The sequence below is a fragment of the Vulpes vulpes genome, chromosome 6 (genome assembly GCF_048418805.1).
Source record: "Vulpes vulpes isolate BD-2025 chromosome 6, VulVul3, whole genome shotgun sequence".
Lineage (NCBI taxonomy): Eukaryota > Metazoa > Chordata > Mammalia > Carnivora > Canidae > Vulpes > Vulpes vulpes.
Genome location: NC_132785.1, coordinates 50698441 through 50724282, shown reverse-complemented (window position 1 = coordinate 50724282; position 25842 = coordinate 50698441). Strand labels below are relative to the sequence as shown.

At 40.0% G+C, this 25842-nt stretch overlaps 1 protein-coding gene across 7 annotated transcripts in view; it reads left to right on the top strand.

Moving 5' to 3' along the window:
• The window catches only part of NALCN (sodium leak channel, non-selective), a 312076-nt gene that overhangs the window by 258730 nt on the left and 27504 nt on the right, over window positions 1-25842 (top strand). For all 7 annotated transcript variants that reach the window (XM_072760965.1, XM_072760968.1, XM_072760967.1 and 4 more), the window contains 10 exons: window positions 4579-4680; window positions 5119-5188; window positions 7933-8024; window positions 8113-8235; window positions 12420-12476; window positions 12710-12830; window positions 12926-13057; window positions 13997-14164; window positions 15868-15972; window positions 19629-19735. In XM_072760965.1, the coding sequence (XP_072617066.1) occupies window positions 4579-4680; window positions 5119-5188; window positions 7933-8024; window positions 8113-8235; window positions 12420-12476; window positions 12710-12830; window positions 12926-13057; window positions 13997-14164; window positions 15868-15972; window positions 19629-19735 (1077 nt within the window). The remainder of the gene's footprint in view (window positions 1-4578; window positions 4681-5118; window positions 5189-7932; window positions 8025-8112; window positions 8236-12419; window positions 12477-12709; window positions 12831-12925; window positions 13058-13996; window positions 14165-15867; window positions 15973-19628; window positions 19736-25842) is intronic.

Below are 25842 nucleotides of genomic sequence, written 5' to 3'. Positions count from 1 at the left end.
TGGGACATAAAACATTTGTCTGTGCTTTCACGTAGGTGAATATTCATTTCTCACTTTATATTACTTCTCCGAACCCATTTGTGTCAAAGTGTGTAATTCTGTTCTACATGTCGGAAATACTAGTTCACAGTTCACAGTTTGGATTACAATATATACTTGTATATAATAAAATTATATTTCCTTTTAAAAATAATAAAGCAGGGGCAGCCTGGGTGGCTCAGTGGTTTAGTGCCACCTTCGGCCCAGGGCCTGATCCTGGAGACCTGGGAACGAGTTCCACATCGGGCTCCCTGCATGGAGCCTGCTTCTCCCTCTGCCTGTGTCTCTGCCTCTCTCTCTGTGTCTCTCATGAATAAATAAATAAAATCTTTAAAAATAAATAAATAAATAAGCAAGCAAGCAAGCAAATGTTTACCATACTTTCATGTGAGCCTTGGCACATTGTATTAGAGAATATGTGACCTCTTCATGGAATCCAGTTGTGCCTGATTGAAGTGAATAATTTTCTACCAAGCCTGTTATTTTCCAAAGTAGCAAAATATTTTATTTTATCAAAGAATGTGACAATGGCTTCTGTATAAGGCTGTTTTATTTATGCAGAAATGTCCTAATGTAGCCTTCTTTCTATACCTGCTTAATGTCCAGGTATCCTCAGGGCAGAAGTATTTTGCAGCTTCCTTCCCTTGCTCCCTGCATCACCCCTCCCACCCCAGATTTATGTCCTTCCATTGAGTTCCTGCCTTCATGCAAAGGAAACTCATAGTTCTTTTGTATAATGTAATTAGGTTTTTCCCATAGGTTTTTTTTAAAGATTTTATTTATTTATTCATGAGAGACACAGAAAGAGAGGCAGAGACCTAGGCTGAGGGAGAAGCAGGCTCCTCATAGGAACCCCAATGCGGGACTCAATCCCAGGACCCCGGGATCATGCCCTGAGCCAAAGGCAGACGCTCAACCACCCAGGTATCCTGCCCATAGGTATCCTGCCCATAGGTTTTTTTCAGACAGATTTATGTATCTGTAGAAAAAGTTTATCTTATACCATTACCTGTTATTTTTGTGTGAAAACTATTATAGATAAATAGCTAGTTATTAACCATAATAGATACAGTGCCTAGAAGAGAATTTTGAGTTTTAATTTTGGTAAGATCCACCACTGTCCTCAGTAGGGGAAATAAAGCCTGCAGGAGCCTTCAAATGAACTGCCCTTCATGTGCCCCCCACCCACCCCAATCTCTGCAAATTGCCTTCACCCAAATGTTTATTTAGCAGTTTGCTAGATGAATGTTGCCCCTAGTTTTTAGCTAAGAAACTCTAGCACATACCTAGAGAATTTCCTACTTCAAAAACCATTGGACACTCAAAGGAAAGAGTGAGATATCAGAGCATTTGGTCTAAGAAGAGACTCAGCAAGAGTTGAGCTGCTAAATGAAGATGGAGATAGTTGTTGACCATTGTTCTAGAACAGATATAAGAGCAGCACTGGGGTGTGGGACTGGCATAGGAGCTCAGAGACATCACACCGAGCCTGAGGCACCAAAGGTGACCTCATGGCACTGAGGGAAGGGGCCACATCTGCCTGACTTCACTTTGCTCAGGTTATGTGGGTACCTTTGGAATTCCAGGGAAAGAGGTGGTGGGTAAGCAGCCTCTGCTCAGAGAACACAGGCTCTGGCAGGTCCCCTCAGTAAGGAGTTGAAGACCACCAAGGTGTATGCTTGGCTGGAGCAGAACTCTGAAGTCATTTGTTACATGATTTAACTTTTTCTCATCATTCTGATTTGAAATTTTACTAACACTGTTATATCCACAGGAGAAAGTGATAGGAAAAGGAAATGAAAGCCAGTGCTTTTGGGATGCCTAGGTGGCTCAGTGGTTGAGTGTCTGCCTTTGGCTCAGGTCTTGATCCCAGGGTCCTGGGGTTGAGTCCTGCATCAGGCTCCCGCTGGAGTCTGCTTCTCCCTCTGCCGATGTCTCTGCCTCTCTCTGTGTGTCTCGTGAATAAATAAATAAATAATCTTTTAAAAAAATAAAGCCAGTGTCTTTATATATTATGCACATAGGAGTGGCCATCTCAGTCTGATTAAACACATTTTCTGATTGCAGGGTAGAGCTAAAAACCCTATCACCCTGACCTTCTCATACAGAGAACAAAGATTCATATGTCCCATGTATAGCTGAAACTCCAGCTCCTTTTACTGTTATGTTCTGATTTTTCTAGACCCCAACGGGAAAGAAAGGGCTGATCTTGAGCCAAAGAGGAAAAAGGGTTGCGTTCTCACCACGCTTCAGCCATGTTGATGGTGGAGGTGATTAGAAGAGATGCCACAGGGTGGGGAGTCTTACCAATAGTGGATCTGCCTCCACCCACCTTGGAGACCTTCCCTGTTCAGCCAGAGGAGGGAGTCTCAACAGGATCTGCAGAGCCGCCCCAGTGGGTGCGGGTGTGTTAAAATGACTTGGCTGCTGGGACATCCATGAGGTTCTGCAATCCATAGATGCAGTCCTGACTTTTCCCCAGCAAGAATGGTGGGGCATGCTCAGCCTGAGCTCTCAGGCAACTTCCAACAGACCTTTATCACAGGCAGCTCAAAGTCAGTGATATTCTTCCATTTCAAACAGAGCAGGGACAGCCAGCTCAAAAAGATATACTGTAATTGAGTTGTATGTGTTTTGTATGTAAGGCGTAGGGGCTCAACTACTTTGGGGGGAGTCTTGTGACAAAAAAATAAAGGTTACTAAGAGAGTGGCCAAAGGTTAAGCCTTGACATTTACACAAATGGCAGAGATCTCTCCATCTGTGCCAGGATAACACTGTTCTCCAAATAGGTGTTCTCCAAGGATGCCTGGTTGGCTCAGTGATTAAGCATCTGCCTTTGGCTCAAGTCATGAGCCTGGGGTCCTGAAGTCAAGTCCTGCATAAAGCTCCCCATGGGGTGCCTGCTTCTCCCTCTGCCTATGTCTCTCTCTGTGTGTCTCTCATGAATAAATCAATAAAATCTTAAACACACACACACACACACACAAATAGATGTTCTCTGGATGCTTCGTGATTTGCAGTCCTTGGTCTAAAGAACAATTCTTAGTATACATACATCGTACATGATCGTGCTAAACCTTTGTGAACTCAGCCTAACTTATAAATGTGTCTTCCTGTGGGATGCCATTCTAGTCCTGGAAATAAGCACATTCTCTGTCTATCATGCCATGAATCCTTGGTGTTTCATAAAATTTTGACTTTGGATTTCATCTCGAAATGGTCCATGGTGCTTATTAAACTAAGAAGAGTGATTTGGGGAACGAGGGATTGCTTCCTATGATACATTTACATTCACTGAATTTGCATGATTTACAGAGGTACCGTAATTATCTTCATTGGCATCAAAAGCATTTTTAACTACTTGAATATACAGGTGATATCATAAGAGCTGCTTCAAAGTATGCTAAATAGATGTGGATCTCTTTTTTAAGATCTTAACTCCAAGACAGACAGTGATAATCTAATTCAAAGCCAGTCTAGAGATGTGTTTTAGGAAACATAAGTATGAAAGATCTATCTAAGGCAATAACAGAAGTCATGTGTTCTGAACAAATCATTGATTCATTGAACAAATACAGCATCATAGGATTTGCATATTGTAAAATCATTGCATTTTAAGTCTGTGAGTTTTCCTTGAGATCAAGGTCTTGTCCTCACTTTACCAATAAGAAAACTGAGCCCAAAGGCCCCTCACCTAGTCTGTGACAGTGTCGCCTGTGGAACACAGATCTCTGGGCCTCTGTATTATTTTCTTTCCACTTGACTACAACACCAAGGGAATTGCTGTCATTTCCAGTTGGAGAGAGCTTTCTGGAAGAGGAGTTTTGTTTTCTCTTCCAATCATTCACACCCCAGGTGTTGAGTCACCCAATTATCTTCCCTCATTAGCAAATCTGAAACTATAGCAGCCCACATATGGTTTCAAGTGGGCATGTTTTAAAAAGTCTTCAGAGTTTCGTGGTTGCAAAGAAAGTGGTAACTGGTTACCTGTAATCCACAGGCTTCGGACTGAGGTTCCTCTAGTTATTAATCTCAGCTTTAATTACTTCTCTTTACACGTCACTTTTGCTTCTAGTTTTATGTTCTCCTATTTACCGGGAGTTCCGCAAAATCTCTTTGGAACATATACTCTATCATCCCAGAGGCCTGGGTAGACAAATCCTTCCCCAAAGGGCTGTTCTTAGAAACCTCCTCGTCTAAATTCAAAACGAACATCATACTTACCTAGGGTTAGGCTAGCCCTACTGCTTGCAGAATCCTGATGGGAGCTCTCTCCTTGGGTGGGGGCAAGCAAGTCGTGGCAGGCAGGAGCTTTCCGTTTATTTTCCAGCACCGCCCGTAGCTGTGACAGTTCTGCTTTGTAAGTGTTCTTGACACAGAGCCTCAAGCCCATTTTCCTTTATGGTTATGTGTCATTTGCTGTGCTTTGCCCTATCATTGCTGTTTCCTTAAAAATAATAAGAATAATGAGCAGTTGTGTATTATTCATCCCAAGTGTACCGATCAGGCATTTATCTCGGGCTCTTTTTTTTTCCTAGAGCTTGCACTCGACAGCGCATGCTGAGCGGATCATTTGAGGGGCAGCCAGCAAAGGAAAGGTCAATTCTCAGTGTGCAGCATCATATCCGCCAGGAGCGCAGGTAAATACACCAGGAGACAAAGCTGCAGAGAAACCAAGGAAAGGAGTTTTACAGGAAATGCTCTCCGCGCACAGCCCCAGTTAGCAGACAGGGGTGTGTGAGGAACTTTGTTCTATTTGCTGATGGCAACGATAACAAAACTCACAATCAGAGTCAAAGATTCAAATATTCTTTCAAAAACTTTTTCCTTGGTGATGACCAAATTGTTTTAAAATCAGAAAGAAAAATTCTGAAATTTGTTAGGTGAGAACAAAGACATTTGAATACATGAAAGCTTTCACTATGAAAAGAAATAATAAGCATTTGAGATGGCATCAGAAAAGTTACTTTATTTTGGACTTATAATGGTCAGTGCTTAAAAGTTAAGATTTGGTCTTGGAAGAAAAAAAAAAAGATTTGGTCTTGGATGTAATGAGCAGTTGGTTATGGTTGTTTTAGGTCACTAAGACATGGATCCAACAGCCAGAGGATCAGCAGGGGCAAATCTCTTGAAACCCTGACTCAAGACGTAAGTTCTAAGCAATGCTTTGGATTTGGGAAACATTATGAAAATGCATTTATATAGCTGCTTAGACTATTCTAGAGCATGGGTCCTTCTGTAACATTGTCCTGTCTCCATAAGACTTTATACCAGAGGGAATCAGGAAACTCCGGAAGCAAATTAGATGGCCAGTACAGAAGAGTCATCATTAACCTTTCAAAAATCCAGATATTCCACAAAGCACATGTCTTCATTAAGATAGCAACACAAAAGTGATGTCATTTGCCTTTGATTGGTGTTCAAGATATTTAAAGCATTTTATAAAATTGATTTGTATCATTAACTTTAAGCCTTTATTAATTTCCAAATATTCTAGAATCTAGATCCAGTAGATTTAGATAACTTTAAGGCTTTACATACTAGGAAATAAAATCCTATTTCTAGAAGAATTTTTCCATCAAAGACTGCATACTATTTCCCAAGAATTTCTTTGCTTTTAGACTCCAGGTCATTCATTGATTTATTAACTGACTCAAAAAATATTTACCAAGTGTTTATTATGTTCCAGGCCCTGTTCTAAGTGATGAGGAGCAGTGGGGAAACAAGACAAAAACTCTGCCTTCCAGGAACTTAGATGTTAATAAAAGAGATCAAAGACTAAGCAAGGAAACAAATATATAATCATTTCTGGAAGTGTTTTTTTTACTTATTCTCCATCATGTGTCCATTGCTGTGACAGTTTTGCTCTGCATTATAAAGAAAACAAAAATGATGTTAAGAAATCAAAGATGTAGATTTGGAGGCAGGAAGTGTTTGAGAAGATAGTGTTCACACATCTGTATTAGACCATAGACTCAAACAAAGAGAAGAAACAAGCCACCTGAGAACCCAGGGAAACCCATGGAGGCAGAAGTCTAGCCTCTGAGTTAGACTCACCAGCAGCTGTGTCATGCTGAGGTATCTAAGAGACTTACAAAGTGCATATTAAATAATTAACATTAGTGACACCCTCATTAAAATAGAGGTCTCCAGTTAAGTCTGGCTAAATTCATTAAGAAAAGAGTCTCGAATGTTCAGAGCCAAGGATGGCATTTGAGAAATGAGGTCTAGCAAAAGAAAAGCCTTAGGGTTTTGGGGTTTTTGTTTGTCTTTTTCACTACTTTTTCCTCATATTTCTTAAGAGTTTCTGGAGTTGCCAGAATAATCCAACTGCTTTCAGTCTGTAGAAACTGCTATCTTAGAGTAAACTATCCTAAGTGTTCCAGGCACAACTGACAACAGAAGAAGTTGGTGATGAGAACACCTGATACCATCATTACCCATTTTGCTGGGTTCTCATTGGTGCACACATCTGTTAGTGCCATGATTTTTAAGCCAGAGGTCTGTCTGATATGATCTACCACATGGTCTACGTGGAATTGTGATCAGTACATATGGCCTAAGTACGTATAATCTGGGGGCCAGGCATGTTGCATGGAGAAAATTTCTAGAAGCAAATTCAGAGAGGCAACACTAGTTCAAAGCACTTTCCTTCAGTGTGATTGACTAGGAACACATAGCCCACTTAAGAACCAAATTAGAACATGGCTTTGAAAATATGTGTTTAAATATACACAACAAAAGGCCTTACCTGAATAGTCTCAATTCCAGAGGCTTAGTTCTTCTTCAAAGACTTTTTTTTTTAAATTATTTGACACACACACACACAGAGAGAGAGAGAGCACAGTCAACGGGAGCAGCAGGCAGAGGAAGAGGGAGAAGCAGGCTCCCCGCCGAGCAGGGAGCCCAATGCAGGGCTCGATTCCAGGACCGTGGGATCATGACATGAGCCAAAGGCATACGTTTAACTGACTGAGCCACCCAGGCTCCCCCAAAGATTTTTTTACTCTATTTATTACACAGACATATAATAAATGTGTGATTGAGGTGTGCTATCTTCTCCATAGCAAAAGGTGATGAGGCTCTGCTAATTTCCTAAGAAATCACTCCTGATGTCTTTTTCTCCATAACAGAAGCAATTTAAAATAGAGAGTTTCATCTGTCTCACTCCAATGACAGAAGATACAGATAATGAAATCAAAAGAATCCTTGATAATATCTATCAGGTTATTTGAGCAACATCCGTGTCCCATGGAGTGAAAACCAGAGTCGGAGTCGTTCATCATCAGGCCCCTCCCGTGCCTCTGGCCTCCATGTCTACTGGTGCTTGCCCTCTTGACTCCACCCACAGGGCATCTTGGCTGTTCCAGGTGCATGCAGCTGTTCCCTACACAAGAGGACCTCCCTTCCTCTGGAAAAGCACATTTCTGCAGATACCTAGCGGCCCGCAGATCCTTCTCATCTTTGCTCAAATAACAGCTTCTTATTGAGGCCTGCTGTGACCAGTCTGTTCAAAGTTGGAGCCTTCTAGCACTCTCTATCCACTTTGTTGATAACATAGCACTGAATATCTTCTAACAGCATCCCATATTATGATTGAATTTTTATCTGTCTCTCCTGACTAGGATGTCAGCTCCATAAGAGCGGGATTTCATCCTCTATTTTTGCTTTTTTGCCATATCCCCAGCACTGCAAAAGTGCCTGGCACATAATAGGTCCTCAACAAATTTTTTTTTGAAAAAAGAAATACCCTGTACAAGGAAAAAAAATGCCCTTTCTAAGATGAATGTGGCCATTTAAAATATATGTTAAAATAAAGATATTAACTTCAGTTTTTTTTTAAATGATCTTTTTGGGCCTTCAAAAAAGTCTTCCTTTTATTGTATTTCTAGCACTCCAATACAGTGAGATATAGAAATGCACAGAGAGAAGACAGTGAAATCAAGATGATCCAGGAAAAAAAGGAGCAAGCAGAAATGAAAAGGTACGGAGTGCGACAGTTGTTTCTGGGCCCTCGTGCTGGAATGACAGCCTTTCCCTCAGCATTACTGTACATAAATTTCCACTTCCAGGAAAGTGCAGGAAGAGGAGCTGAGAGAGAATCACCCATACTTCGACAAGCCACTGTTCATAGTTGGACGGGAGCACAGGTTCAGAAACTTCTGCCGGGTGGTGGTCCGGGCACGCTTCAATGCGTAAGTACACTCCATTTCAGCCAGGTGTTTGGCCTGAGTCATACAAACAGCAGGAGAGGTTGTCATAGGAGGGAGAAGGAGCATGTAATCCTAATGGGGTCACAAAATAAACCGTGGGCTAATTAATCATGCTGCTCCTCTTTGCCGAGTGGCCGACCAGGTGGAAAACAAACAAAGGTTGCAAGTCGTTAACATTTATATAAAACTCACGTTTATGAACCACTGTACAGCCACCTTTACGTGCTCATTTTAACAGTCACCAAATACATTTCTGTCAGTGTTACTAACTCCACGTTTTGTTTTGGAAATACTGAACCAAGCATAGACTGAATGACATAAGGAAGGTCATTGCCTACATCTTCTTGAGTTTCTTTGTGGCTAAAATACCCTAATTGGTTTATTCTAGAATAATGTAAAATAAAAATAAAGTTGACTAGTGCTTCCATTACTATTATGAGAATAAACTCACTGGCCAGTGTCTCTTCCCTACCCATGTGGAAGACATGTGTAAGAGGCAGGCAGTCTGGTCGACCAGGAGGATGCAGCATTTGTGATGACCCAAGTCAATTTTAGAAGGCAACCAGTGGATAAAATGGAGTTTTTGTGCTGCATAACTTTAGTAAACATCCTGAAGACCTTAAGAGTCCTAGAGGAAGTGTGAAAGCTTTCCATCTAAGTTGGATCTTCCTCGATGCTGTTATTAGTATCATATGATCATCACTCTCTGTTTTGGACTGAACTATGTGTGTCCCCCTGCCCAAAAAAAAAAATCGTATGTTAAAGCCTTAACCCCTAGTACCTCAGAATGTGACTTTATTTGGAAATATCCTCTTTCAAGAGTTAATTAAATTAAGATGAGGTGATTGAGGTGTGCCCTAATCCACCACTGTCCTTAGGACTACTGTCCTAAGAAGAGGAGGACATGTGGACACAGACACCTAGAGAGGGCAGACAGTATGAAGACATAGGGAGAAGACGGCCATCTACAAACCAAGGAGGGAGACCTAGAATAGATCCTTCCTTCACAGCCCCCAGAAGGGACCAACCCTGCCCACACCTTCATCTCGGGCTTCTCCCTCCAGGACTCAGAGAAAATGTTTCTGTTGTTTAAGCTACTTGGTCTATACTACTTTGTTACAATAGCGTGGTAATATTCAGGGTTGGAGGACACCTGGCAAACTGTTCGGTGTCATTTGTATGTCCTCCCCCTCTGCTCCCAACCCCCAACAAAGGAGAACATTTAAATTAGCAGAGGTTAAGGGCCTGGCTCTGCTCAGAGACCCCAACTAGTGCATGGCTCTCTCTGACTGACAGTCTACTGTTCTCTCAGCCGTTCTGGAAAGACCCTCCCAATTTAAGGCACCTGAGTCCTAATGATTAAAAACCTCCCTGAGTTTTCACAAAGTAAAAGAAAGAAGCAGGTAGTTTAGAGTTTATTTGATCAGTTCCCCAAGTGAGTGTTTCATCTGGATTTATCCTGTTGGCTGCCTCCATGCTAACATCTAATTGCTAATTCTCCACCTCATTTAGTGTGGACTTAGCCTCCTTTTGTCAGCTCTGCAGCTGATGTGGATGGAGGAAGACTTTACTGTAATTGGGAACACACACACATCCAGACCATCAGGGGCTTCACTGAAGCTTGGGCACCGGCTTCCTGAAAGCAAAACTTACAATGTGGGCAGGAGGACAAGAAATTCTATATAAATCACTCAAGATCATGGTTCAACACAGGGGAAAGAGCTCCATCTAATTTCTGGAAATTTAACTGAATAATCATGAGGGAAATTCTTTTTTTAAATAAATTTATTTTTTATTGGTGTTCAATTTACCAACATACAGAATAACACCCAGTGCTCATCTCATCAAGTGCCCCCCTCAATGCCCGTCACTCATTCACCCCCACCCCCCGCCCTCCTCCCCTTCCACCACCCCTAGTTTGTTTCCCAGAGTTAGGAGTCTTTATGTTCTGTCTCCCTTCCTGATATTTCCCACTCATTTCTTCTCCCTTCCTTTATATTCCCTTTCACTATTATTTATATTCCCCAAATGAATGAGAACATATAATGTTTGTCTTTCTCTGATTGACTTACTTCACTCAGCATAATACCCTCCAGTTCCATCCATGTTGAAGCAAATGGTGGGTATTTGTCACTTCTAATGGCTGAGTAATATTCCATTGTATACATAAACCACAGCTTCTTTATCCATTCATCTTTCGATGGACACCGAGGCTCCTTCCACAGTTTGGCTATTGTGGACATTGCTGCTATAAACATTGGGGTGCAGGTGTCCCGGCGTTTCTTTTTTTTTTTTTTTTTTTTTTTAATTAATTTTTATTGGTGTTCAATTTACCAACATACAGAAAAACACCCAGTGCTCATCCCGTCAAGTGTCCACCTCAGTGCCCGTCACCCATTCCCCTCCAACACCCGCCCTCCTCCCCCCTTCCACCACCCCTAGTTCGTTTCCCCGAGTTAGGAGTCTTTATGTTCTGTCTCCCTTCCTGATATTTCCCAACATTTCTTCTCCCTTCCTTTATATTCCCTTTCACTATTATTTATATTCCCCAAATGAATGAGAACATACACTGCTTGTCCTTCTCCGATTGACTTATTTCACTCAGCATAATACCCTCCAGTTCCATCCACGTTGAAGCAAATGGTGGGTATTTGTCGTTTCTAATCGCTGAGTAATATTCCATTGTATACATAAACCACATCTTCTTTATCCATTCATCTTTCGATGGACACCGAGGCTCCTTCCACAGTTTGGCTATTGTGGCCATTGCTGATAGAAACATCGGGGTGCAGGTGTCCCGACGTTTCGTTGCATCTGAATCTTTGGGGTAAATCCCCAACAGTGCAATTGCTGGGTCGTAGGGCAGGTCTATTTTTAACTCTTTGAGGAACCTCCACACAGTTTTCCAGAGTGGCTGCACCAGTTCACATTCCCACCAACAGTGTAAGAGGGTTCCCTTTTCTCCGCATCCTCTCCAACATTTGTTGTTTCCTGCCTTGTTAATTTTCCCCATTCTCACTGGTGTGAGGTGGTATCTCATTGTGGTTTTGATTTGTATTTCCCTGATGGCAAGTGATGCAGAGCATTTTCTCTTGTGCATGTTGGCCATGTCCATGTCTTCCTCTATGAGATTTCTCTTCATGTCTTTTGCCCATTTCATGATTGGATTGTTTCTTTCTTTGGTGTTGAGTTTAATAAGTTCTTTATAGATCTTGGAAACTAGCCCTTTATCTGATATGTCATTTGCAAACATCTTCTCCCATTCTGTAGGTTGTCTTTTAGTTTTGTTGACTGTATCCTTTGCTGTGCAAAAGCTTCTTATCTTGATGAAGTCCCAATAGTTCATTTTTGCTTTTGTTTCTTTTGCCTTCGTGGATGTATCTTGCAAGAAGTTACTGTGGCTGAGTTCAAAAAGCGTGTTGCCTGTGTTCTCCTCTAGGATTTTGATGGAATCTTGTCTCACATGTAGATCTCTCATCCATTTTGAGTTTATCTTTGTGTATGGTGAAAGAGAGTGGTCTAGTTTCATTCTTCTGCATGTGGATGTCCAATTTTCCCAGCACCATTTATTGAAGAGACTGTCTTTCTTCCAATGGATAGTCTTTCCTCCTTTATCAAATATTACTTGACCATAAAGTTCAGGGTCCACTTCTGGGTTCTCTATTCTGTTCCACTGATCTATGTGTCTGTTTTTGTGCCAGTACCACACTGTCTTGATGACCACAGCTTTGTAGTACAACCTGAAATCTGGCATTGTGATGCCTCCAGCTATGGTTTTCTTTTTTTAAAATTCCCCTGGCTATTCGGGGTCTTTTCTGAGGGAAATTCTTGAACTGCTAGGGCAGGGTCTTTAACTGAGTGTTTTTAAATGGAAGTCTGAATTTTGTCACATGCATGTCAAAAATTGTTGAATGGAGTCATGAATTCTAAAATCAAGGATTTTGAGAAATTTTAAACTTTACTTTCACAAACATCAGCCACAACCTCTTTGGATTTTTCTGTCACCTAATGTTCTCTGCCTTTGAAAGTCACACAGTTCCTGGAAGTGTAATTTTATAGAGGATATAAAAGAGATTTTAGGTAGATAAGATGGTTATAAATCCCATGCTGCCAAGTGATAACACGCTTGCTATGTTGCAGAATTTTGTGTTTGTTCTCTCTTCCAGATCTAAAACAGATCCCGTCACAGGAGCTGTGAAAAATACAAAGTACCATCAACTTTAGTAAGCATTACAAAGTCCATTTTCCATGCACATTTGAAATCTCCATGTACTACTTTATGCTGCATAAAAATTTAAAGATTCTCTTTATTTTCTTGCCATATCCTGCTATGAAATAGACAATTGGGAATTAAAAAAAATGCCAGTCACATTTCTAGAATCACAGAAGGGTCATCTCTGACATACACAGCCTTCCCTGGAGCCTTCGTTTCTCAATCTTGTTTGGTCTCTGGCAGTGATTTGCTGGGCTTGGTGACTTACCTGGACTGGGTCATGATCATCGTAACCATCTGTTCCTGCATTTCCATGATGTTTGAGTCCCCCTTTCGAAGAGTCATGCACGCCCCAACTTTGCAGGTATGGCTGCCAAATCTCAGCCCACAGCTCAGCAGAAAACACTGGGCTGCAGTTTGTCCCTTCTTGGTGACCCAACTGCCTCTTGCCCATTTCAGATTGCCGAGTACGTGTTTGTGATATTCATGAGCATCGAGCTTAATCTGAAGATTATGGCAGATGGCTTATTTTTCACTCCAACTGCTGTCATCAGAGACTTTGGTGGAGTCATGGACATATTTATATATCTTGTGAGTCTCTGTTATTTCCTAAATGTGAGACACTGTGGTTTTGTGAACTCTCCGCCTTTCTCAGTCCAAGAGAAAGATATGTGAGTATCAGAGGTTTAGATGCCATTACTGAGTCGCAGGTAGTCTACTACAGGCAAATGAAGGCATGCACAAAAAATCTAAATAAAAAGCATTAAGAAATTCCATGGATATGCTTCACATACATCAACCACATTCCTATCCACGTAAGACATATATTAATAAGGCCTAAGATAGAAATCTCATTCACACCTCACAATCCTGTGGCTCCCATACTAAAAAACAAAAACAAAACCTACATTATAATTGATTGATGAGCTCCTCATTGCTACAACCAAACTAACATGAGAGTGGTTGACCTGTCTTTCAATTCCAATATACAAAATAACCTGGCTAGACAAGGTGACCATTCAACTGTTCAGTTAAACTAAATTGGGAAACTATAGGAAGGGACTTGAAGAAATTTCATTTTTTCTATATGTCCAAGAAGGCATAAAATCAATGTCTTTTCCAACATAAGAAGGAGAATTGTGACCGTTAACATGTAGTATCTTTAAATCGTCAATAAAATAGTGAGAATCAGGTCAAGCATGAGGGTGAGCATCCTTGATCAAAGGAATTTCAATCTGAGCCTCCAGCGTATAAGTTAAAATAAGGAGGAGAATGCACTGGGGTACACATACACATGATGGGGGCACTCCCACTTCATTTCTGCAAACAGCTGACAACTTTTCCTTTGGCACCCCTGGCAGGTCTAGATTGGGTTCAGAGTTAAGAGATTGCATATATAGCTTATGAATCCTAGTTCTATAGACCATTTGGAATCTCTCAAGGAAAGTTGTCTGCAGTTGGCTCTTAGACAAGTGTGGATAGTGAAGGATAAATTATATAAATTCTAGAGATTTTTTTTTCACTTGCTAGGTAAGCTTGATATTTCTTTGTTGGATGCCTCAAAATGTGCCTGCTGAATCTGGAGCTCAGCTTTTAATGGTTCTGCGGTGCCTGAGACCTCTGCGAATATTCAAACTGGTGCCCCAGATGAGGAAAGTTGTTCGAGAACTTTTCAGTGGCTTCAAGGAAATTTTCTTGGTATGTTACACTTACCCTCTGCTTCTGGTTCATACAGCCCTACTCTGTGATGAAGCTAACAAGGGGGTACAGGGAGTCTTGATTACCAAGGGTAAGTCTCCAATCTTATTTATTGCCAGAGGACTATAAAGATGCTAAGAAAACACAACACACATTTTGAAACTTTTACCGATGGATGCCCTGACTTGTCAGAATATCTAATTCAACTGAACATTTTTAGTAAAAGTAAGATGAAAGGAAGAGCCCAAGAGGTCATATTTGCTAACACTTCCATTCCTAACTCATGACCCTAATTTTTATTCTGGGTTTTAGTTTCCTTATCTAGAAATCAAAGATAAGGTTCAGCAACACCTTCACGATACTTCACAATACTTCACAGTACTTTGCAATACTTCACAAATATTAGCAGTTAACACATTTGGACTCATTATTTCATTTTGTATGTCCTCAGTTTCTTACAGCATAGACCTTGTCTCTGATCTTTGGAGCGTTAACATAAAATAACTTAAAAAAAAAACTAACATACAGGTAAAGCCCACTTTAAGTAGCCTCGGGATACAGTAATGAATACTTGGAAATGGGGCAAAAACATTCTTTATAGTTAGACGATGCTGATTTAGGGTCTTCCAAGACCAGGGTTGCAGAAAAACGATGAGTAGGAAGCTCATTGCTCACAATCATTACAGAAGGATCTGTGCCTTACAAAGGAGTGATCAAAGGATTCTTTTTATTATTGATGAGTTCTGCTCATGCATGGAAAACACGAATTAATTTACATAAGCTTATTTTATATCTTGCTTTCTAGAAACATACCTATGGGGAAAGAACAGCAGTAGTTGCTGTTGATTCAAGGGTATTTTAAAAGACAGGTTGTGATGTTTCTATAGGCACAGAGTTGCTAATATTTTTCTAAAGATGTATTTGAAATCCCGTATTTTCTTTGTGCTAAAGCCATAACACGGTGGCTTTTCACACAGCTGGAACTGAAGGGAAAAAGGGTATCACCTGACAGCTAATGTATATGCATCTTGGAGCCCTGATAGAATTTAGCAGAGAAATCTATTTGTGCCTTTCTCCTGATGGTGTTTCTGTGGTTTTGGTATATTTAAGGCAGACATTTAGATTATTCAACCAGCACAGACCAGTGGTTTGGGTCAGTGTTTTTTACCCTTTGCCATTTTTCTCTGCTGAGACCAAGGCACCGTCCAGCAGAGGGAGCACCAGTCAATTCACAGACTTGCTTTTTAGGACCAAATGATCTCACCTCCTCTGTGTGCAGCACTTTGGTTTGCCCTCATTGCTCACAAGAAACCAAAACCATTTATGCTCTGCTGATATAGATAGGAATCCATTTGGAGACAATGGGGAAAATATAATTATTCAAACATATTTCTTTTGTTCCATTAACGTGTCGATTTCAAAACCAGAAAAACCCAAGTCATATTAAAAACACCTTAACCCATTTTCTTACATGAAAGTCATATGTTTCTATTCTTAAATATTCAAAGCCAGTTGTTAATTCTCTTCTCTTAACATCCCAGCAAGGCTAAATTGAATGACCTGTGGTGAAAAAGATGATATCATGAAAAGAACACAGATTTCATACCATGTTATCTGAAAAGTCATGTCCCTGTCACTGTTCAAATCAAGCCTACTGTAGAATTTCTTACCAAGACATGTGATGGCTCATCAATTTTTTCCAGGTCTCCATTCTTTTGTTGACATTAATGCTTGTATTTGCAAGCTTTGGAGTTCAGCTTTTTGCGGGAAAACTGGCAAAGTGCAACGATCCCAACATTATTAGAAGGGTAAGATACTGCTTTCTGTGTTTTGGGATTAAAACTGGAGTAGTTCACCACCTCTCTCCTCCCTGGTCAGCACATGGTGAGACTACTTTGAGAAACCCTTCACAAAACTAAGAATTCTCTTCCCACCAATTCCTTTGGCTTAAGGCAGGCAATGTGTATCTTCTGGCTAGCACAGGTTATTCTGCTCTCTCCTACTGTTCCAGTGTGAACCTCTGTTGACACCTCTGGCAGAGCCACCTGAAATTCCAGATGCTTGTAGCTGTGAGCCTCAGACACTCTCCCTTTGGGCCTCCCCTAACTTAATCCTGCCTCTGTTGTCACAGGAGACTCAGAGGTCTAATAGAGCTTAACTATAATACATATTTCTATTTCCAGCAAATATGGCTCTTGAATATTGATTTTTCATTGGCATGAAAATTTCTACATTTTTCTACATTTTATCAGCAACCACCACCACCACTACCCAGAAAGGACAAGAGACAAAGTTTGACTGTCATAGCACTGTTCATTGCTTTTCCACTTCAGCAGTTCTCTACATGGGCAAGTCTCGAATCTTCCCCACTAAGAGAGCTAACAAAGACCCAAGCTTGACTACTTCTGCCACTGTCCTTTACCTTATCTTTCTTCAGGCAATGTTAGTAAGAGGAGGCCAGCTCTTGGACAAGCCCAGTGTTTTGGTAGCTGAACATAATGAAATGAGCACATTGCATCTTGGACAAGGTGAACAGTTCTCCTCCAAATGACCTCTAGGAGACTCAAAATTCCTTTTGTCTTCCTCCTTTGTCTACCCTTTGATGTCTTCAAAGTCTTCTCCATTTAGCTGGCAGATAAGAGCACAGAACCACCTGTGTTTTGAGGGTTACGGGCTGAGCCTAGAAGGAGCACCCTCACTTCAGCCAATTTCACCGGAAAGAGCTTGGCCTCCAAAGGCCAGATGGGAGAATGCAATAGGTAGCTCAGTGATGTATCCTGCAGAAAAACGGGGAAAGTGTAGTCACAATTAGCCACCACTGCTACACTATCCAGTGCCCTTTCTCTTAGGATTCTTCCTCATGTTACATGTAGATTAATGAAGTGAGGCAAGCACTGCTTATGTACAAACAGCAAAAACATTTCCTCTTTCATCCAAATAAAATAACACCTTAAGTCCATTAAAACGCATGTACCCAAAAGGTCTAATAGAGCTTAACTATAATACATATTTCTATTTCCAGCAAATATGGCTCTTGAATATTGATTTTTCATTGGCATGAAAATTTCTACATTTTTAGGGCTATTGATTATAAAAATTATTTGTTCCCTGATGGTTATAAAATACAGATAACACCTTTATCCAGTCAAACACATTATCAGTTATGTTAATAGTGAGGATTTTAGGAAGTGGCAGAGCAGAAGGGACATACTAGGTTGGGCAGCACCTGCATTGCCTGAGGTTGGGGAACTTCCATAAACCTCAGAAGACAGAATAAGGAACATAGTATAAAGGTCATGTGTACCGATCAGCTAACAAGGGAGGTGATAAAGAGCTGGTGCATTAATCCACAAGCTCTAGTAAGGAAAGAGGAGTTATTTTGCATTCATACTGAATAGAGGCCAGGAAGATGAGAACATTTCAAGATGAAGCCCAGAAGGAATCTTACAGAACTCAGTATATTAATAATGACCTAAGCACATTGTGATTTTATACTATCTACTCATACCCAGACCACGCTAAAGATAGAGGTACAAAGGTTAAATAACTTATCCAAGGTTACCCCAAAATAAGTGGGAAGCTACGATTCATGTCTAGGCAGCCTGGCTTTATTGTCCATGCTTTTAACCAGGATGCCAGGATGCCTCACCCAATCGAAGGTGGGCTCCTGCCGGGCTCAGAAAGACAAGCTGGGAGAGGCCATAAGGCCAAGTATATCATGGGGCCTCTATTTGACCCACCACAACACAATCAATAGGAATAATGTCGTAGATGAACGTGTAAAGTTACTATGAGACGATAACTGCAATATATTTTAACTGCAAAAGTGGCCTTTGGAAGAGTAAAAACTGTACCATTCCATATATGTATAGAAAAAAGACTGGAAGGATATTCACCAAAATGTTAACTGTGTTTGTCTTTGGTAAGACAACTGTGTTGTCTTTGGGTAAGTTTGTCTATGCCTTTTACGTTAAAGGGTTATTATTTGTGTAAGAAGGCTTTTGTTTTAATGGATTGTATTGGTAATCCAAACAGAAATGATGTTGGCATTAACAAAACCTGTGAAAATAAGAATGGAGAGGAGACCCAAGCAGGATAGGGGAAAGCCACAGACAACTCTGAGATCTTTATGCCGGAGTTGACAAAGTACTGGTTCATGGACAGCAATGGAAAAGGTGGGAGGAAACAAGGTTAAAGGTTGAAGGTGATTTTAACCAGGCTAAAATTTGAAGTTCTGTTGAAATATCCAAGTATGTACATATTATACCCAGGAAAGGTGTTTAGGTTCAAAATACAACAATCACGGACAGACAAAGATACAAAAAAAAAAAAAAGATAAGACAAAAAGGAGAATAAAGACAGAAAATGAGTGAAAAACTTCTTACTCCTGTTTTAAAATATTTTTAAAACAATGTTATTGGAGATAGAATTCACCTACTACACAATTCACCCACTGGAAGTATGCAATTCAGTAGTTTTTAGTGTATTCAGAGTTGTATAATAGTCAGTCTTAGAATATTTTTATCACCTCAAAAAGAAACACTGTCTTTTAAACTTGTCCCCTCTACCCTTATCCCCCTTGCACCCCCACCCCCAAACAACCACGAATCTACCTTCTGTAGACCCTATTGAACTTTTATATGAATGGAATCATATAACATGTGGTCATTACTGGCTGGCTTCTTTCATTTAGCACAGTGATTTCAAGGTTCACCCATGTTGTAGCAAGTGTCAGAGCTGAATAATATCCCATTGCTTGGCTGCACCACATTTTATTTAGGTATTTGTCCATTGATGGGCACTTGAATTGTTTCCATCTTTTGACCATTATGATTAATGCCATTTACAATGATAATGGCATAAACACTCATGAACAGGTTTCCATGTAGATATCTGTGTTCATTTCTCTTGAGTAAAATCCTTAGGGGTGGAACTGCTGGGTCCTCTGGAAATGCTTTATTTAATCATTTGAAGACCTGTCATACTATTTTCCAAAGTGACTGCACCATCCCACCAGCAGCATGAGAGGAATGGGGATGTCAAGGGGGTTAAGGGTAGAAAAGGGATTCCAATTTATGCACATCCTTGCCAAAGCTCATTATTTAACTTTTTGTATATTGCCTTCTTAGTGGATGGAATGTGGTATCCCATCATGGGTTTGCTTTGCATTTCTTGGCTGACTAATGATGCTGAGCATCTTTTATGTGCTCATCATCGGCCATTTGTTTGTCTTCCTGGGAGGAATGGTTCTTTGGATCCTCTGCCTACTTGCAAATGTTCCCAGTGTGAACTTTCACTACTCATCTCTGCACTTCTTGTCCCTGTTTGCTGGGTAGCTATCTACATCACTGTTGTCACATAAAAATCTTTGCTATCCTAGGTTAAAAGTGTTTATCTTTTATCTTTTAGGAGTTCACTGTCTGACCAGGCTTCCCCCTCCTTGTATTTTTTTTTCCTATTTTAGGAAGATTGTAACGGCATATTCAGAATTAATGTAAGTGTGTCCAAGAACTTAAATTTAAAATTAAGACCTGGAGAGAAAAAGCCTGGATTTTGGGTGCCCCGTGTTTGGTAAGCATATCAGAAAAAGATCCTGAAGAACGCTATATTTGTCAGTATAAGGTTTTAAATCAATATAATATGGCATGAAAAGTAATTTTGCTAGAGGTGCCAAGATTATTTTAAGTAATACAAGGCAAAGCACTGAATTACCACAGGATGCAAAAATACAGTAAATGAGCAAGCAAGTGGTACACTGAGTCCCGTGTTGCTTCATGAAACTAATGGATTATCACCCCAGTATTTTTCTAATACTTTGAAGTATGTATCTCGATTCACATGGCATTAAAAATTAGTGAGGCTTAAAAGACAAAGATTTTCTATCAAATTAAAACTAAACTCGTCCTGAGTTTCTATATTTAAGGGAGAATCTGATATCCTCAAAACAGTTGTAGAGGAGCCCAAATCATAAAGCTGTTTCAATTTTAAAACTCATTTACATTGAAGGATTTCCATTATTGAAACACTGGAAAGGAATAATCAGTAACACAAATGATAATATCTAACTTTCCCTTTAAAATTCATTTTTCTTGAAAATGAGTTTTCAAAGCATTTACCTCAAAGCTAGAAGTGTCTAGTACCTTCTTTCTCATCCATTTTATTAATGACCATGAATGAAATCTCTCAGTAGGCTTCATTGATGAACTGAGTGTCCTATTAACTTCGTTCATCCTTTTAAATAGTCATCTGTTTTCTTTTTATTTCATTTTACCTCTTAGAATAACAAGTGAACTATGGCAATGACTCTGCTCTTGTCACAATTGGTGTGCTCTATTAAATGTCAAAACTCTTTAAAAGAAATTGCATTTCACCCAGTTGTACCCTTAGGACTCATTGTTACTAGCTTTGGCATTTCTCTAAAGTGAAATTCACTTTTATAAACAATTCAGTACAATTTTTACTGGGTTTTAATTTTTTAATACCAAAGAATTATGAGAAAAAAAGATGAATTTGGATGTGTGACTTGAGCTGGAGAAGGAAGTACATAACACATGGAGAAATCTTTAGTGCTAAACTAGAAAAGCAATCTAATTTACATTAAAATAAAATATTAAAGCATGTAAAGTTTATTTTTGTGAGGTGAAAATGCATTATTACACCTTAAATAATTTATTCATATCAAGACATCAAATGAGATTTTTTTTTCCTACTGTTTTGGAATTTTGGCAAAAGCCTCAAAGCTAAAATGAAAAAAAAAAAAAAAGCCTCAAAGCTAAGGTCACTAGGAGATAAATTTGATTATATTCAGAAGAGAGCAATATCCCAGTCCCAGCAGCATTGACTAAAAGGTTATCCACCCCCATCACCCAGCTCTTGTAAAAGAAACACTATTCTCAAAGACAGGGTCATAGAAGTAAATGAATTCAGTAGGCAGTGCTGTGGCATCTCTCCCTTCACTATGGGAGGAGATCAGGGGTGCTTGTCTTCCCAGCCAAGTGAGGTCCCCCACAGGGACTGTCAGAGGCTGGCAAGGCAAGAAGAGATGCTCATGTAGGCAAAAGGCTCTTCACCATCTGGCAGGGCAGAGTTATTGGGTGTTCATGGAAGCTCCAAGTCATCACTGCCTAGGGCCACCTGTTCTGAGCCATCTTGATGGAACTCTGCTGCAAAGGGCTATGGCTGGGGAGAGGGTGCTCCTACTGGAGGGGCTATGGGGTTGTTTCCAGGAATGAGAACTGAGGAATCAGCCAAAGACTATCCTTAGCAGGAATGACACAATGAGGCACCCTCATGCTGAGGGATGTTTCAAAATATAGTGTATTAATAGAAAATTTCAGGTATACTAAAGCCAACGGATTGAGACAATTACCATTGAAGAGCTAGTTTGTTACTCATCATTCCCAAGAGAATGGGGAGGCCACAGAAGGAAGCACCAGTTAGTCACCAGTTACTGTGGGCAAGAGCCTTTATTGTGGTTTCCCTGAGTTGGGATTGATGAGTCCAGGCAACCAAGTTTAGTATTGGCTTGTTGAGTAACTTCAGTGGGCTCTGGGACACAGGAGCTGTCCCCAGTGGTCTGGTAACTGGTGATTAGGGCAGGTGGATGATGGGCTAGAGTGTGGAAACCTGATAAAAGAGGTAGTCGGGGGGGGGATCCCTGGGTGGCTCAGCAGGTTAGCCCTGACTTCTGCCCAAGGCTTGATCCTGGAGTCCTGGGATTGAGTCCCACATCGGGCTCCCTGCAGGGAGCCTGTTTCTCTCTCTGCCTGCGTCTCTGCCTCTCTCTGTCTTTCATGAATAAATCTTTTAAAAATCTTAAAAAAAAAAAAAGAGGTAGTTGGGGCTGTGGACTCTGGGTTGATTGGTCTGTGTTTGAAAAGCAAGCCCTAAAAACACTTCCCAAGGAGGTGGGAGGGTGATAGGAAGGTAGGAGGCCAAAGGCATTTTATCAAGTTGTCCAGAACAAAGTGTGTCCACCGTATGCTTGTAGGACAGATGTTAAATTATCAAGTTTACAGAAGCTAAGAACATGGCAGACAATGTACTCCATGAAAAGAATAGCTTTTGTGATCAGAGCAGCAGTGGCCAGCTTTCACCAATGTAAGATACCTGGACTTGAACTCCATTTCTAAGTCCAGTTGCATCACATCCCCATCTTGTAAGAATCAGATGGTGGCCTGAAGGGGAGGAGGGAACAGAGTGGCCAGCACTCTTCCCTCCTTGTCTCAGATTGGGCTGAGTGGCTAAGGATGGGGTTCTTGTACAGGTTATGAGAACAAAGGTCTAATGTAGAACAGAGTGGACTTTTTAGAATGAAACTCATCTAATAGAACTGAAAGTGACCAAGAGGCTTTGGAATCTCCAAGATGTCAGGAAAGGAGCTAGGACCCACTGGAAGGCAGTGTTGGGAGAAAAGTAAACCTGTTTCCAACCATATCCCTGGCATTCAGCCTGTTTCATAAAACCAGCTACCTGTGATTTTAAAAATTCAAATGAACTGAAATGCACTGTTTCATGTAAGTTATTATTAAGGGTTTCAAGTTTGACGGCACTTTAAAAGCATAAGCTGATAGAGGGGCGTCACTTGAACGCCATTACAATAGGGCTTGTCCATTTGTTCAGAATATTGTGACTTGGGTTGGTTTTGGGAAAATAAAAATCTTCTGTCAAATGAATGTCGACTATAACCATGATAATTTTCACATTTTCCTTCTTTAGTAAGCTCATCAACAGCAGCCAAAATGTTATAATTTTATATTGGCAAATTTATGATTAAGAAAATAACTTATAGCTAGGGAACTGGCATTGGAGAATACTTTGATAATTATAATTAGGAAAGACATAAATATGCACCACCTAATTCAGGAGACAGGCTTCTATATTTCTGTTCAGATAAATACATTCATTTTCTTCTGAATCACTCAGACTTGATGAGATAAAAATTACCGTGGTAAAAAGTATAAAATATATATATAATAAATATTGTGTTTTGTTTAAGCAGAGGCCTAGGACATAGAATGATGAGAGAAATATTTTTTTTAAAAAGGCACTCAGTTTCAACAAATATATTTATTGAGTGCTTACTGATCTTCAGACATTACGCTGTCACTGGGGACAAGCTATGACCCCCAAACCCTAGGAGCTTGAAGTATATTGGAGAACAGACATTAATATTACAGATAATGTAATATAATATGATAAAGGCTTTGATGCTACATAAATAAGCCCCTAACCTCACCAGAAGCTTTCCTGGAGTTTACCCCTAGATAATTTTAAGTTATACTATAATAAATTCTGGCAGAAGGAGATGAGATTTTTGTAATCTATAGTTCAAACAATTTGAGTATACTCTTTATGGAAAAGAACATAAATCTATCTTACTTCTGTTTTTTGGGTTTTGGTTTTGTTTTTTAGAAGATTTACCCCTTCATTTAAGAGAGAGAGAGAGAAAGCACGAGAGCAGGGGGAAGAAAGAGGGAGAGAGAGACAAGCAGATCCCCTGCTGAGCGAGGAGCCCAATGTGGGGGGCTTGATCTCAGGACCCTGAGATCATGACCTGAGCCAAAATGAAGAGACAGATGCTTAACCAACAGGGCACCACCCAGGCGCCTCTTCCTTACTTTTTTAAGTCTAACAGAAACATGACCCAGGGTCTTGGAGGACCATGTGGAGAGTGCCTCCATCCAAGGGCATAGCCTGAGCTCCTCCCTTTCTGGAGCTCCAGCTCTTCCCAGAGGAGGAGCAACCCTCCTTATCATGACCTTGGGACCTTGGACCACTTTTACTGGAAGATAGAAGATTAATGAAATTGTGAGGTTAGAACCCATGTTTTAGTATTCTGAATTGGATGGACAAGATTATAATATTTTTTAAATTAACCAGAAAAGATTATATTTAAACAGACTTACAGATCAAGGAAGGGCAACAGGAAAGCTGACAACAATGGACTGTGTTGGGATTTACTGAAGTCGTCTATGGTTATGCCTAAGCTTAAAACTTTACAATTTTAGTAACATTAACAAGGCATAAACAAACATCGTAGATGATTAAAACTGATGCCTATTTTTTTAATGTGATGTGCTCTTCCAACTATTTAAGTCTCTGTATTCCTCAATTTTATTTTTCTTGGTTTAACCTAAAAGTGTATTTTTAACATATTCTAACTTCTAAAGGATGTGGAATATGAAAGTACTTCGGGTTGCTGCAAATTCAGCTAAAAAAGCACTTTTACATAAAGAAAGGGATGGGTAAGAAAGTTCAACATCAGATCTGAGAGCTTGCTCGCTTGGCTTAAAAAAAAAAAAACCCTTATTTGAGAAAACTGTGGCATCTGCAGAATTCTTACAGCTTCTGTCTGCTGTAAAATATATTAAATTTAATGGAAACCCCCAAAGGAAAGGATGTGGGAAATATCCAAAAGAATATTCTTGTACTTTCATACTTAAAAAATATAAATCAGAATCCCAAAATAGGAATTTCTGAGTGGGGCTTTTGCACTCTATGGAAAACGTTTCTACCAATCAGCCTGAAACCTTTAGGAGGAAGTTCGTTTAGTTATATGGTTTCTTATTAGGTCCTCATTTATTTAGTATTTAAAAAAGAAAACTTATAAAGGTGCATTGAATGATTATTTCTATGATTTTAAAAATATATATATAAGGTGGTAGAAAAATACTAACCCAGATTTCCCCAGAGCGTTGCCTTTTGTGAAGGTTAAATTTTGATAAATGAGCTAGCAGGAAAAAATGATCAAAATATAATGTGGCTATGCTTCTGTAGGCCTACTCTTTATAGTAGTCCCAGGGCCAGTTCTCCATCAAATTCCAGAAATACAGGGATAGTCATGACTTTCCAGTGCATAGTTGTCTAGATCTTGTAATTATTTTCAATAGTCTAGTGAGAGGAAAAAGAGAAAAACTCAGAAATCTTTCTACTTACAACAAAAATTTTAGCTAAGACCCATAATGACTAAGGGAATATAATATGGTAGAGAAGATCACTTTTGTTTGTGGGAAGAAAAAGGTAAAAATACGTCAGAAAAACACGAAATGAGACATCCCCCTCCAAAAAAAATTAACAGTGAAGCCAAAGTGTTTTAGAAATCATGAATCAACTGTGGGTGTAGACAGCATATTGCAATGTTGGGTTCTACAAGAAGTCTCTATTGAGAACACCCAGAGGTAATGAAAGAAAAAAATCCCACTGGGAGAGAATGTTCTGGAAACATCTAGGCTATAAGCAAACATTTCTTGCCACTCAGTGACCTCTAAATGCATCATTACTTTATAATGTGATAATCCCATGATGTCACAGAATTAAGGAAAGCGGCCAGATTCTACTCTTTACGCTTTCTATATTAACATCAGGAATTTTAATTTACACCTTTAGAAGAGTTTTCGATTATAAAACTATTACAAAAGTCACACCCAGGGGCGCCTGGGAGGCTCAGTCAGTTGAGCCTTGGATTCTTGGTTTCAGTTCAGGTTGTGATCTCAGGGTTGTGTGTTCAAGCCCCATGTCAGGCTCCATGCTCAGCGGGGAGTCTGCTGGAGAGTCTCTCTCTCCCTCTGTCCCTCCCCCTTCCCTAAAATAACTAAATAAATCTTAAAAAAAGAAAAATTCACACCCACACTCCAGCACCCTTTTGTGAGAAGTTCCCATACAGTTTATAACTAGGA